The following is a 10,239-nucleotide window of genomic DNA, read 5'->3' as shown; positions in this document are numbered from 1 at the left end:
ACAACATTTATCCCATGCTATTGGAGCCCCTAGCTTTATTCCCTACAGGTTGTTACCCCCCATCACTGTAGATCTGCAACGTTCTTTACCGTTTCAAATGATCCCTTTTTAGAAAAAGAGTGCTATCTATTTACAGAAGTAGTGAGTGCGACGTACAACGGTCAGTACACATATGATCTTCTCATTGTTCACGAGGTCGCTTCCTTTGTATTTGTAACTGTCTCAAGTCAGATACAAAGAGAACCTAAATCAGACCAACTAGACCTACTTTCTATTTCTATGACAAAAGAGAAACGTACCGATGAAGCCCAGCCGGCATAGGGACTAAATAACCTCCGAAAATGACCCCCTAATAAAAAAACGTTGGTATTAAATTCCAGAATCCCACTGCAGTGAATTTGAACCTATATCTTGGTAGAGCTTTCCTGTCAACGATTTCCCCTTCCCCTTTAGACCGTATAACTTTTCAGCTATTTGCTGAACGTGTGTGTCAACTGGAATCGATTCGGTTTTGTCCAACGACATCAAGCATATACAGTCGGCCACTTTGGGTCCGATTCCGGGTAATTGCAGCAACTCTCGTCGCGCTTCTTCGTGAGATAGCTTTCGCAATGAAAACAACCAATCGGCGGTCTCGTGTTCATCGAGAATCTTTTTCGCTGATTGGTTAATATATTTAGCGCGATAGCCAAATCCCATTTCTCGCAGTTGGCTTTCTACTCTCTCATCCGCCAATTTGCTAACGAGAGGAAAGTCGTGATACTTATATCCGTCGAGTTCCATCAAAAATTCTCCATATGTCTGACTCATCTTTTCGATCATGCTGCCTATGCGTTTAATATTGTTATTTGACGAACAGATAAACGAAAAGAGATTCTCAACGGGATCTTGACGAAGGATTCGAACGCCGGAATAGTTGGAAGACACTCGCTTGAAAGTGTCGTCCCTGCTAGACCAGTTTTCGTAGAGAGAAACCAAATCAACGTCCAGTTGAAAGTAGTCTCTCAAAAACGACTCGGCGTTCCTGAAACAAAGGCAGCATTAGAGATAAAAGGAATCTCTGCTAAATGTAAAGAAATTTTCAGGTCGGAACGCGGGGACGGTATTATTCCTTGATACTATGGTAACCTAACAGATCGTTTGTTTGTTTATGTGTAGGAATTGTCTACTAGCGCCTAGAAGATTGTCGGTTGCATGCACGTATCTCCTACAATGGCTTTTTGGCTTGATCTTTTCCCATTTCGATTCTATATCGAATATCGTTCTCTTCCTGCTTTAGCCTCCAAACAACGCCTTTCATCGCCGTTCTCCACTCGCCACTCGGCTCGTCGCGTCTCCATCGAAACGCCTGACCACAGCAGAGCGTCACGTCAAGACGCAATTGAGCGGGCGAACAACGAATCGACTTCCACGTTGTCATTGTTATCCGGGGACCCACCATAGAATGTCGAAGGAGTCTTGTCTCTCACCTGTCGAATCAGGCCAGTATATAGCAGCCAATTCGGATCACATACGAATCAGTAAGGAAGCTGTAACTAAAACTGCTGGTCAGGTAAACTCTCTATTACCGCAATTGAGACTTCTAGTACGGATTGCAGATTTATGGTGGTGTCGATCAGAAAGAGTACGCGGCGTCGTGGCGAAATCGTGCTGTACAGCCAGAGGAGACACCTGAATGGTAGTTCTAAGCTGCATCTTTTAGCTGCGAGCTGTGTGACTGACCGCCGTCTATTTCAAAGGATTTTTCTGATCGATTTGTTGAATTTTTCGTTTTGGTCGCCAGACCCGTCGACCGAGTTTGCTGTCGAATATGATGGCGCAGTTTATACAGACTATTTCGCTCTGTGTGCTGTTGTCAAAAGGGCACACAAGGCAAGTCCAAAGCTGCGAGATTTCTTCTGAAGGAGGCTTGTTTTTCACGTCTGAGAGCTTCTTTCGGAAGGGAAAATGTTTTAGCGTTAATTTCGTATGCCAATAGGAGGGGCTGAAGTTGACTCATCCCGACGTTCAATCTCGTCTAACGTATGAAGAATTTGCGCACGCATTTAGATCTGCAACAGCGCAGCCGATTCCGCTACTGAAAGAGAGATATGAGCTTGTGCGTGAAGCAGGCCAAACAATGATTAAGGTCAGTCAGTCAGAGTAACGGTGTCAACCTTGAGCTTTTGCACATGCATGGGGAGAGGACGCGCTAACTACAGTCTCTTGTTCTTAGAGTACAAACAATGTTAGTTTCAATACGTTTAGTTTCGACCTTTTAGCTTTATGATGGTTCGTTTGCTAATTGCGTCAAGAAATGCGAGCGCAGTGCTCAAAAGCTAATATCCGTTGTCGTTCGAGACTTCCCTTCCTTTAGAGACGAAGCGGAATTCAAGGGTCAAAAAGGTTTGCTTCACTTTGCCGCCCATTCAAAAGTCTTATCGTTGCACTGACTATAGTTTCGTTCTACAAGCGCGCCCAAATACTTGTTGCAGATCTATGGGCGTGCTTTGAAGGACAGGGATTGGGAGAGTTTCGTGACATAGAAACTCTGACGGCATTTGCTGACTACCGGTAGACCGGATTAGAATGGTCTCGCAACTTACTGTACTTTCTTTCGTGCAGAGTGCCTCAAATATTAAGATATTTTGGAATTCTCCTATATGACGAAACTTTAGAAGAAACTTTAGAAAAAGGTAAAATGAGTGTATGACGACTCTTGCTCTTAGCCATATGTCGAGCAGGAACCGTGATGTCTAGTGGGGATCCCTTGGAAGTGGAAATAAGAGGATGCACAATATGGGCTGTAGAGGTAAGCATTTGTTTTCAAATAAACTAATTTAATTGATGCGAGCAGCTAATCAAAAAAGAATTTATGAAAACAGATATCAATTCCATGCTAGTCGACTTTTACTTGTGGAATGCAGCGACGGACATGTTGACTGACAGCACGCCGGGAAATCCAGCTCACAAAACGCGATCTTTCTACTACTAGCACTAACTTTTTTTCTACTCGTTAAGCGTTCAACAACCATATTTTTTCAAAAATTTCTTTTGGGTTGCATTCCTCCGTCGAATGTCCGGGTCTCTTCGATACGTCACGAAGGCAGATCTCACGCACGCTAGGAGTGAATGAGCAGCTCAGATTCAGAGTCCGAACGAGCTCGCCTCGCCGAAGCTGCAAGTACGCTTAGCCCGCCCGCCGTCTACTACAAATGCACTTTATCTTACGTCTTTAGTGGGAGCGACCGCCTCACTCCGAGTCGAACATTTAGCGATGGAAAAGAAACGGCAAGAATCCGCTTTCCGAGCAGTTCTGGCTCAGACGTCTAAAATAAACTTGCAGAAAAAGCGATTTCCATCCTCAACGGGAACTTGAACGAAAATTAGCTCGTCATTTGGACGAGTAATTCAACACACAGTCCGTGTCTCTAAAAAAGTAGCTATTTATGGGTTTAGCACTCTTGACTATTGCGACGTTCCATCGGCAACTAGTGCCGCGGAAACGTCATACCACGACCCGAGTTGTCGACTTTTGACGTCATCGCGATTTCCGCTTCAAACGGAGGAAACGTGGACAGCAGCCGTGCCATCTCGAAAGCGATACAAACAGTCGCAGACAAAGACCAGCTGCAAGGACAGGTAAAGTAAACAATATGAAACGTTTAGTCACCCTTAGGCTCTCCTAACCTAATTACTTTGCAAAGTAAAGTTGATTGCCTCGCTACGCTTACTGTAATTGAACGGGCGCACACAACTTCAACGGCGCGCGGTAGATTTGGTGCTTTAGCCGAGTGCAGAAAAATCAGTTTAGCGTGCCTTGCACTAGTAGAAGAGTTTCTAATAACTCTAAATAATTTATTGCAAGCACGCAGCTGCTAGAACCAATAGTAAAGGCTGACTGCATGTACGTATAGTGATAGCGACAGCGATGAGACGGACAAACTCGCGTCTGTGGTTGTGAGCGGTGCCGATATTCTCAAAGGAAGTTCCATTGTAAAGAGACAAAAACATAGCGAGCGGCAGCCGAAAAACAAACAGTCCAAAAGGACGAAACCGCCTTCTAATGTCACACCAACAAGCACACAGACGAATAGCCGATAGCATACGGTATATAGTTGCTCTACCCTCTATAGATCTATATCATAATATTAGTTTTCTCTTTCTCTTCATCGTTTTCTCTGTCGTTTGCTTCTTCTACGGTTTCTTTCGGCTGTTCGGAGGGCGTCTCGGTCATTTCCGCGTCGCCGGGACTTCCGTCGGTGCCGTTCTCGCCTCCGTCGAGAGCCGCTGGCGACGACTCAGAGGCGGCGGCGGCGGAAACGACGAGGTTCTCCTTTCGAAGTCGTCGCTTTCGACCGCGACGTCGTTGCTTTTCCGGTGCCGGCGAATCGGGCGACGAGGCTCGCTCTCGCCTATGCCCGTACTCCAACACCATCGTTTGTCGCTGAATGAGCGCAATTAAAAAACGATACTAAAAAAGGAAGACCCACGTGGAACCTGAGCCAAATATTCGGTCAGATAACTAAATAGCTCGTTTTACAGTAGAAATTTTCAACCGTGCTGACATGGTATGGTTGCAACTAATAATAAGCATTCCCCGTTAGTTGTTGTTAATATTTTGGAAGTTAGCTTTTACAATCCGCGCGGCCCGTTTATCGAGGCACAGGTTCCATGCACTGTAATAGAAGTCAGCACGTACCGTGTTTCCCCAGCGAATTCTCCATATGAATTCCAGCGTCAGTTCGTCTCTTAGAGGTTGTCCCTTGCAAAATATGTCAATCTGTGACGCGCGAGCACGTTTGTTTTTGTTTAGTGGCTTAATTAATTGATCAATGTATGATTTATGTACTACTTGTTGGATGTTCTCCAATTTCCAATTCGATTTGGCGGCGAGAAATTTCTTCAAGTGAGCGACAGTCATTCGAGCCGAGCATCGCAAATGCTTCTCGAAATGCAACTCGCCGAAAAGGTTTCTTATATAGAATAAAATTCGCGTAACAAAAAAACGAGTGCGAGAGCGCGCGACTATATACTTTGGGTCTTCGGGTTTTAGCAGAAGCGAAACCTTGTCCTCGTCAGAGGGAGGAAGTATACGCATAACCGGACTATTCCTCGTAGATGGAATTTCTTAATAAAGAAAAAGGCAGACGATTTACAAGTGCGCGCCGCCGCGTCACGGTGCGCCGCATTCGTACTCGAATATTTGATTTTTCCCTCTAGGTGTCTAGTCGCCACGAAAAGTTCCCTTCGTCTTTCCTCCTCTATATAGTATTATGATAGGTTTTTTCTATATGCACGCGACGCGAATTAGATTGATCGCGACAATACCTTCGCGCACTTGGGGAAGTAGTTTGTCGACGATGTCTTGCAACGTGCGATCGGGTCTGCGCGATTAGGCGTCATTAGACGACGAAAACAAACTGGTTCGGGCTCTAATTCTACATCACGTGCACATGCAAATCTATTTTGGCTACACTTCGGGGGGGTTGCACGTGCAAATTAAAACGTAAACATTTTTTTGAAATTCGATGCTTTTCGCTTTACGTATTCATATACCTTAACCCAGCCATAGGCTGAGCTTCTTTGATAATTACATTGCAAGTGGGGCATCTCTCTCGATTGGCGTCTGTTTGCACGTATTTCACAATGCAACTGCGGCAAACTAAAAGAAAGCAACTCACAGACGTCAGAACGCTAACCAACTATTACATATTCAGTGAAAGTACAAAACATCATGTAAATTGCATCTAATTTCGGCAATTAGTTGATCGTTACTTTATACCGACTATAGTTTAGGCAGAGCCACTATCTAATAAAGAACGCATTGCGCCGTTGATGCAACGCAAGTGAACTTCCCGAAAGTCGCGATCGCACCGTGCCGCGTCACCGCGTTGTGCGTTCGGGCCGATGCAGTTTACAAAAACGCGATATCGTAGTAGGATAAAGAACGTTTGGAGTGAACCGAAGCGACTAAGAGGAGCGCGACTTCAATGGTTCGAGTCTATACAGTGACCGTTCGGCTCGCGAGTCATGCGCGAAACGCAAACTGAAACGGCCTCAACCGATCGTCTCTAAATAGCATGCATTTGACAAAGACGAAAGCGTGCAAATGGCGTGAGCCGACGCTCGAACCGACAACACAGTTCGAGTCGTACACGTATGAAGACATTCCACGATGGCTGTTGCGTCGACGAGGTAGCCCTTGCACAGCGCGCAGGTGAGATGACTGTTAAGCGACTTCACTGAAATAGTGAACGACGCCTGCCGATCGATAGAAGACATGCGAAATCTTTCCAATGTAGGAACTGTAAAACTGATATCCGGGTGTCCAAGTCACGTTATTAGGCGAACCGACGCGTCATATGTCGACGTAGTTCGTTACCTCGACCAGCTGGTAGCGATGTGACGCCGAGAAAAATGTTCGATTGTACTGTCACCTTAGTAAACTACGCAACTCCGCGCCGGATGTTAGTTTTCAAAGGTTGCCTTGGCGTCACGAGTTTGATTGCGTTATGATGATATCATATCATGCTGTGGAATGCTAAGTTGCCAACAGCTGATAGAAGGTCAAATTAGTCTCTATTTTAAACCATTTGATATTGTTTGTAAACTTATTCAATTCTCCATGCACTGGTTCCGCGGTGGCCTTATATGCAGCCGGCCTAAGTTTCTCAAAAGAACTAAGAATCCGTCAGTGCCACATTCTGGTAAAGGCCTTATCACTGCGCATGTTCTCTTGAAGTGAAGCCATACGCGGGAAGCCACTATAATAACCTTCGTTTCCATGAGTTGCGACTTCCTGTTACAGTAACAGAATAGCGTGCGTTACAGCAAAGATGTTCCTTCAAAGTTCGAGCAAGCACGAGCTTCTCCTCCAAGAGGCCGACGTTGAAAAGCTTTTAGATGAAGACGGAGATGTCTCCAAAGATCTTTTCTCTCTTACAAACCTCAAAGTTCTCTCTCTAACGAACTCGGAAAAAATTCTTCGTCTCCCGACCGAGATCGGGAACCTCAAAAGCCTCCTATCGCTCACAATTAGCAAAACGAAGCTTAAATCGATACCCGAAACGATATCGAGCCTCGTCGAACTCAGATCGCTCGATTTGAGTTTTAACGAAATTCTTACGGTCCCGTCAACATTGACCCAGTGCCGCCGTCTGCAGAATCTCAACCTGAGTCACAACAGAATCAGCGTCATTCCTCCGATGGAGACTGGCGGCGGTCTCGACGAACTACGACAGCTCGATCTCGCTCATAACGCGCTCTCCGATTTGTCTCTCAATCGACTCGAGGCATTTGGATTGCACGAACTCGTTGTCTCGTTTAACGTTTTGACGTCACTTCCGGTCGAAATTGGTCGATTGACGAACGTTCGTCGGGTGGACGTCTCGTCGAATCGAATCGAACGTCTTCCGACGGAAATGGCTTCGTGCACGAAGTTGAAGTGTTTGCTTGTCGAAAACAATCCTATACGGGATCGTCGACTGGCGAAACTCGTTGCCAGTCACGGAGCGACGAAACCCAAAGCGGTGCTGGAGTATTTGGCTGTGCAGGAGAAAAAAGGCGGGGGATCCAAGAAAGGGAAGAAAAGTAAAGGGGGAACGGCTGCGGCGGAGACCGCTTCTCTGCCGCCGCCGCGTGCTGTCATTTCGGTTTTGCTCGCTGATTCGACGAAAGAGATAGAGTATTCAGGAACGGTTTCGGGTGTGAGAGCTCACATTGTTTGCGCTATTGTGAAGGGCTTTGATCTAAGCGATTCGGAAGTTTTTCGCCGGTTCATATCTCTCCAGGTGAGAAGTCGGTGGGATTACTGGTATTTATGGGCTCCCAGTACTACTGGGGTACGACGTCCGCATATATGTGTGATCTGTGTGCTGCATGGTCCTGTGCTATCCATATTGTACGGATGCAAACGCAGACTGTTTAGACTGATCTGCATGACGGCGTGTGCGAGAAACGTCGAGTTGCTACAATAGCCACGCACGACTTGGCTGCCCTTCGTTTTCCACTTTCCTATGAAGCCCGGTCTTCGGATCAACTTCAAATTCAACCGCTCGGACATTCCTCGGTGATAACGGCGACGGAGCTTGTTCGCAACCTTAGCTCGGCTACACGAAAAACCGACCACGATTTGCCCTACTTAGGCTTGAAGAAGTGAATGATTGATTATTCTGTAGTGATGTTTGTTTCTTATTAGGCTTTTTTTTAGATATTTGTCTTTACTAGCCGGTGCGGATTTGTATCCGTGTCTTGTAGACGACGATGACAACGTTGTCTCGTTTCCGCCGCTGACCAACTGCGAGAAAACCAAAGTATTATTAACTTATCTTCTTATGTAAGTGTCGAATTTGATTTTTCAGGTAACGGAGGAGACAGAGGCGATTTTTGTTGAAGTGACATCGTCAAAAAGCCTCGCATCCTGTCGCATGGTAATGGACTTGCTTATAAGCAAGCTCGTTGACGGCGATTTTACGCATCGCGGCGACACTGGGGAGGAGGAGGAGGAGGAGGAGGAGGAGTCCGACGGAGAAAAGGAGTCTGATATGAAGTCCTCTACGAAGCAACTGTATGTCGAGCAGTGTCGCATTGTCACAGAAACGGGAAAAACGCGCAACATCTACCCTTCGCGGGAAGACCTCCTAATAGACAACGTTCAAATCGTCCGTGGACGGTTCAAAAAACAGTAAGAAAACTTGTCACGCATATATATGAATTTCTCTATAAATGCTTTTACTAGCTAATGCGCAAGTTCTAAGATTTCTGACATCACAGCAGTAGAAACAATAAAAAATTTGGCGCTTTTTCTTGGCCGGAACCACACCTCTCTCCTTTCGTGGGACACATACGGGGGGGGCGTGCTCGAAGCAGCAGGAGCGCGCTCTAAGTAAGAACTCGTGTCACTAGAAAATGGCAAAGAGCTTGTGCGTAGCCTATCTTTGCTGGCTGTTCGGTGGCATATTCGGTCTTCACCATCTCTACCTTCGTCGCACGATCCAATGCTTTCTCTGGCTATCGACGGGCGGCGTATTCGGCGTGGGACTCCTACGCGATCTCTTTCGCATGCCCGAGTACGTCGCCGATTGCAACGAGGACTCGGATTACATGGAAAAACTTAAAATCGACCGAAAACGCGGTCGCCCGCCCTTTTCCTTCGCGCGTTTCATCGGTCAAATTTTTTTCGGCCTCTGGTTCCGAAATCTCGTCTACGGCGCTATCCCGGATAATTTTCCCGCCGTCGACACGTGCGCTCTTCTCCTGCCGCCCATCGGCACGGCGGTCGGCATCTATCTCGTCGGCAACGTCGGCCGACAGAAAGGAGATCTCCTTCCCCCGCTCGTCGTCGCACTCGCATTCGAACTCGTATTCAGTCAGGAGGGAATCGCGTTTTGGGCGGCTGTGGTCGCATCCGGGGTCTTCACGTGGAGACGAAAGCACAGGGAGAAGTACAAGTCGCAATCGTTTTGCCGGCGTTTGTTATTGGTGTGCGTCGGCGCCGTTGTCTTGACGACGCTCGTCGGCTCCTATCTCTATTTCAATTGCGAAATCGAGACGGAGGACGGGGAGAAAATTAAATTACGAGACGCCATTGTAAACATGCTCAATTCGCCGGCTTGGCGAGAATTCGCCGACGCCATGGGGATACTGTTCCAGCGCTTACGTCATCACGGATTTGCAGATACGTTTCGAACTTTTATTGATCTTGCGGACGTCGAAGGTGAGCAGCGATCGTTGGAGATTCTTGGTCTAGAGAAAGGAGCGACGGAAGCGCAAGTGAAACGGGCGTATAAGAAGCTCGTCGTTCGCTATCATCCGGATAAGAATAAGGAGGAGGGAACGGCGGAGCGATTTATGGAAATTCAAAAGGCGTATGAGACGCTGGGGAAGATTTTTAGGTCGAGACGGGAAAAGGGGGAGCAGGGACCCGGGGAGAGGGATAGGGGTCCCAGAGGAAAACGCGGGCACGAGGAGTTTTAGTTGGTTCTGGGTGCCAATGATCGATTGGGTTTCTTTCACTTTTAATTGTCTGCCTGTCTCAATTTTTCTATCTCCCATATGAGGAGGGATAGGCTTGCCAGTATTAGAATAAGTGATACTGCTGTCTTTAACGGCCTTGCGAGGAAAAAATAGAGATTAATGCAACAAATGAATATTTGCTTTTGATTAATGGGAATTTACTTTGCCGGAAGACGATTGGCTATTAGGGCTCCTAGAATGACAAACGGCGCTAGAGTGGCCGCTATAGAGCCTCCTAGAAAA

At 46.7% G+C, this 10,239-nt stretch overlaps 7 protein-coding genes across 8 annotated transcripts in view; 4 read left to right on the top strand and 3 right to left on the bottom strand.

The window, feature by feature from the left end:
• Positions 1 to 18: 18 nt before the first annotated feature.
• Positions 19 to 1,426, bottom strand: LOC136190728 (N-glycosylase/DNA lyase-like). Its single transcript, XM_065978972.1, has 4 exons — positions 1,212 to 1,426; positions 405 to 1,024; positions 300 to 349; positions 19 to 244 (listed from the first exon to the last, which is right to left on the bottom strand). The coding sequence occupies exons 1-4, from the start codon at positions 1,418 to 1,420 to the stop codon at positions 182 to 184; spliced, it is 942 nt and encodes a 313-aa protein (XP_065835044.1). The 5' UTR covers positions 1,421 to 1,426; the 3' UTR covers positions 19 to 181.
• Positions 1,352 to 3,036, top strand: LOC136190727 (queuosine 5'-phosphate N-glycosylase/hydrolase-like). The gene is made up of 9 exons (XM_065978970.1): positions 1,352 to 1,552; positions 1,599 to 1,678; positions 1,740 to 1,872; positions 1,979 to 2,128; positions 2,262 to 2,385; positions 2,439 to 2,553; positions 2,605 to 2,675; positions 2,724 to 2,791; positions 2,837 to 3,036. Exons 1-9 carry the CDS (start codon positions 1,445 to 1,447, stop codon positions 2,972 to 2,974), a joined length of 987 nt encoding a protein of 328 aa, XP_065835042.1. The 5' UTR covers positions 1,352 to 1,444; the 3' UTR covers positions 2,975 to 3,036.
• A 68-nt stretch (positions 3,037 to 3,104) lies between these two features.
• On the top strand, positions 3,105 to 5,710 carry LOC136190112 (uncharacterized). Of its 2 annotated transcripts, XM_065978185.1 has the most exons (6): positions 3,105 to 3,163; positions 3,219 to 3,270; positions 3,326 to 3,385; positions 3,439 to 3,621; positions 3,897 to 4,089; positions 4,135 to 5,710. In XM_065978185.1, exons 1-5 carry the CDS (start codon positions 3,112 to 3,114, stop codon positions 4,081 to 4,083), a joined length of 534 nt encoding a protein of 177 aa, XP_065834257.1. In that variant the 5' UTR covers positions 3,105 to 3,111; the 3' UTR covers positions 4,084 to 4,089; positions 4,135 to 5,710. The 2 variants fall into 2 exon arrangements, with proteins under 2 accessions (XP_065834257.1, XP_065834256.1); XM_065978184.1 differs by having other exon boundaries at positions 3,897 to 5,710.
• On the bottom strand, positions 3,952 to 6,387 carry LOC136190111 (polycomb group RING finger protein 3-like). The gene is made up of 9 exons (XM_065978183.1): positions 6,365 to 6,387; positions 6,138 to 6,295; positions 5,539 to 5,644; positions 5,311 to 5,366; positions 5,178 to 5,243; positions 5,016 to 5,109; positions 4,835 to 4,955; positions 4,682 to 4,762; positions 3,952 to 4,426 (listed from the first exon to the last, which is right to left on the bottom strand). The coding sequence occupies exons 2-9, from the start codon at positions 6,262 to 6,264 to the stop codon at positions 4,118 to 4,120; spliced, it is 960 nt and encodes a 319-aa protein (XP_065834255.1). The 5' UTR covers positions 6,265 to 6,295; positions 6,365 to 6,387; the 3' UTR covers positions 3,952 to 4,117.
• Positions 6,388 to 6,818: 431 nt separating this feature from the next.
• On the top strand, positions 6,819 to 8,810 carry LOC136190036 (leucine-rich repeat-containing protein 47-like). Its single transcript, XM_065978110.1, has 5 exons — positions 6,819 to 7,772; positions 7,910 to 8,136; positions 8,192 to 8,294; positions 8,343 to 8,665; positions 8,720 to 8,810. The coding sequence occupies exons 1-5, from the start codon at positions 6,819 to 6,821 to the stop codon at positions 8,721 to 8,723; spliced, it is 1,611 nt and encodes a 536-aa protein (XP_065834182.1). The 3' UTR covers positions 8,724 to 8,810.
• A 61-nt stretch (positions 8,811 to 8,871) lies between these two features.
• On the top strand, positions 8,872 to 10,158 carry LOC136190520 (dnaJ homolog subfamily C member 22-like). The gene has a single exon (XM_065978711.1). It carries the CDS (start codon positions 8,890 to 8,892, stop codon positions 9,955 to 9,957), a length of 1,068 nt encoding a protein of 355 aa, XP_065834783.1. The 5' UTR covers positions 8,872 to 8,889; the 3' UTR covers positions 9,958 to 10,158.
• Positions 9,546 to 10,239, bottom strand: part of LOC136190522 (uncharacterized) — a 1,640-nt gene continuing 946 nt past the window's right edge. Inside the window, exons 5-6 of the mRNA XM_065978716.1 lie at positions 10,159 to 10,231; positions 9,546 to 10,092 (exon numbers count right to left, since the gene is read on the bottom strand). Coding sequence (XP_065834788.1) covers positions 9,999 to 10,092; positions 10,159 to 10,231 — 167 coding nt within the window. The 3' untranslated portion in view covers positions 9,546 to 9,998. The remainder of the gene's footprint in view (positions 10,093 to 10,158; positions 10,232 to 10,239) is intronic.

Source organism: Oscarella lobularis, chromosome 8 (assembly GCF_947507565.1).
Source record: "Oscarella lobularis chromosome 8, ooOscLobu1.1, whole genome shotgun sequence".
Classification (NCBI taxonomy): Eukaryota; Metazoa; Porifera; class Homoscleromorpha; order Homosclerophorida; family Oscarellidae; genus Oscarella; species Oscarella lobularis.
This window is presented reverse-complemented; position numbering and strand designations above follow the sequence as displayed.

Coding starts and splice junctions, on each gene's coding strand:
- LOC136190728 (XM_065978972.1), bottom strand. CDS start 1,420: ATGACAACGTGGAAGTCGATTCGTTGTTCGCCCGCTCAATTGCGTCTT. Junction 350..404: donor AAAGCTCTACCAAGATATAG/GTTCAAATTCAC, acceptor TTTTTTTATTAG/GGGGTCATTTTCGGAGGTTA. Junction 245..299: donor ATGCCGGCTGGGCTTCATCG/GTACGTTTCTCT, acceptor GGTCTGATTTAG/GTTCTCTTTGTATCTGACTT.
- LOC136190727 (XM_065978970.1), top strand. CDS start 1,445: ATGTCGAAGGAGTCTTGTCTCTCACCTGTCGAATCAGGCCAGTATATA. Junction 1,553..1,598: donor TAACTAAAACTGCTGGTCAG/GTAAACTCTCTA, acceptor TACGGATTGCAG/ATTTATGGTGGTGTCGATCA. Junction 1,873..1,978: donor TTGTCAAAAGGGCACACAAG/GCAAGTCCAAAG, acceptor GTATGCCAATAG/GAGGGGCTGAAGTTGACTCA.
- LOC136190112 (XM_065978185.1), top strand. CDS start 3,112: ATGAGCAGCTCAGATTCAGAGTCCGAACGAGCTCGCCTCGCCGAAGCT. Junction 3,271..3,325: donor TTAGCGATGGAAAAGAAACG/GCAAGAATCCGC, acceptor ATAAACTTGCAG/AAAAAGCGATTTCCATCCTC. Junction 3,386..3,438: donor TTAGCTCGTCATTTGGACGA/GTAATTCAACAC, acceptor TTATGGGTTTAG/CACTCTTGACTATTGCGACG.
- LOC136190111 (XM_065978183.1), bottom strand. CDS start 6,264: ATGTCTTCTATCGATCGGCAGGCGTCGTTCACTATTTCAGTGAAGTCG. Junction 5,110..5,177: donor GGGAAAAATCAAATATTCGA/GTACGAATGCGG, acceptor TTCTTTATTAAG/AAATTCCATCTACGAGGAAT. Junction 4,763..4,834: donor AATTGGAGAACATCCAACAA/GTAGTACATAAA, acceptor CGCGCGTCACAG/ATTGACATATTTTGCAAGGG.
- LOC136190036 (XM_065978110.1), top strand. CDS start 6,819: ATGTTCCTTCAAAGTTCGAGCAAGCACGAGCTTCTCCTCCAAGAGGCC. Junction 7,773..7,909: donor GCCGGTTCATATCTCTCCAG/GTGAGAAGTCGG, acceptor CAGACTGTTTAG/ACTGATCTGCATGACGGCGT. Junction 8,137..8,191: donor CCCTACTTAGGCTTGAAGAA/GTGAATGATTGA, acceptor GCTTTTTTTTAG/ATATTTGTCTTTACTAGCCG.
- LOC136190520 (XM_065978711.1), top strand. CDS start 8,890: ATGGCAAAGAGCTTGTGCGTAGCCTATCTTTGCTGGCTGTTCGGTGGC.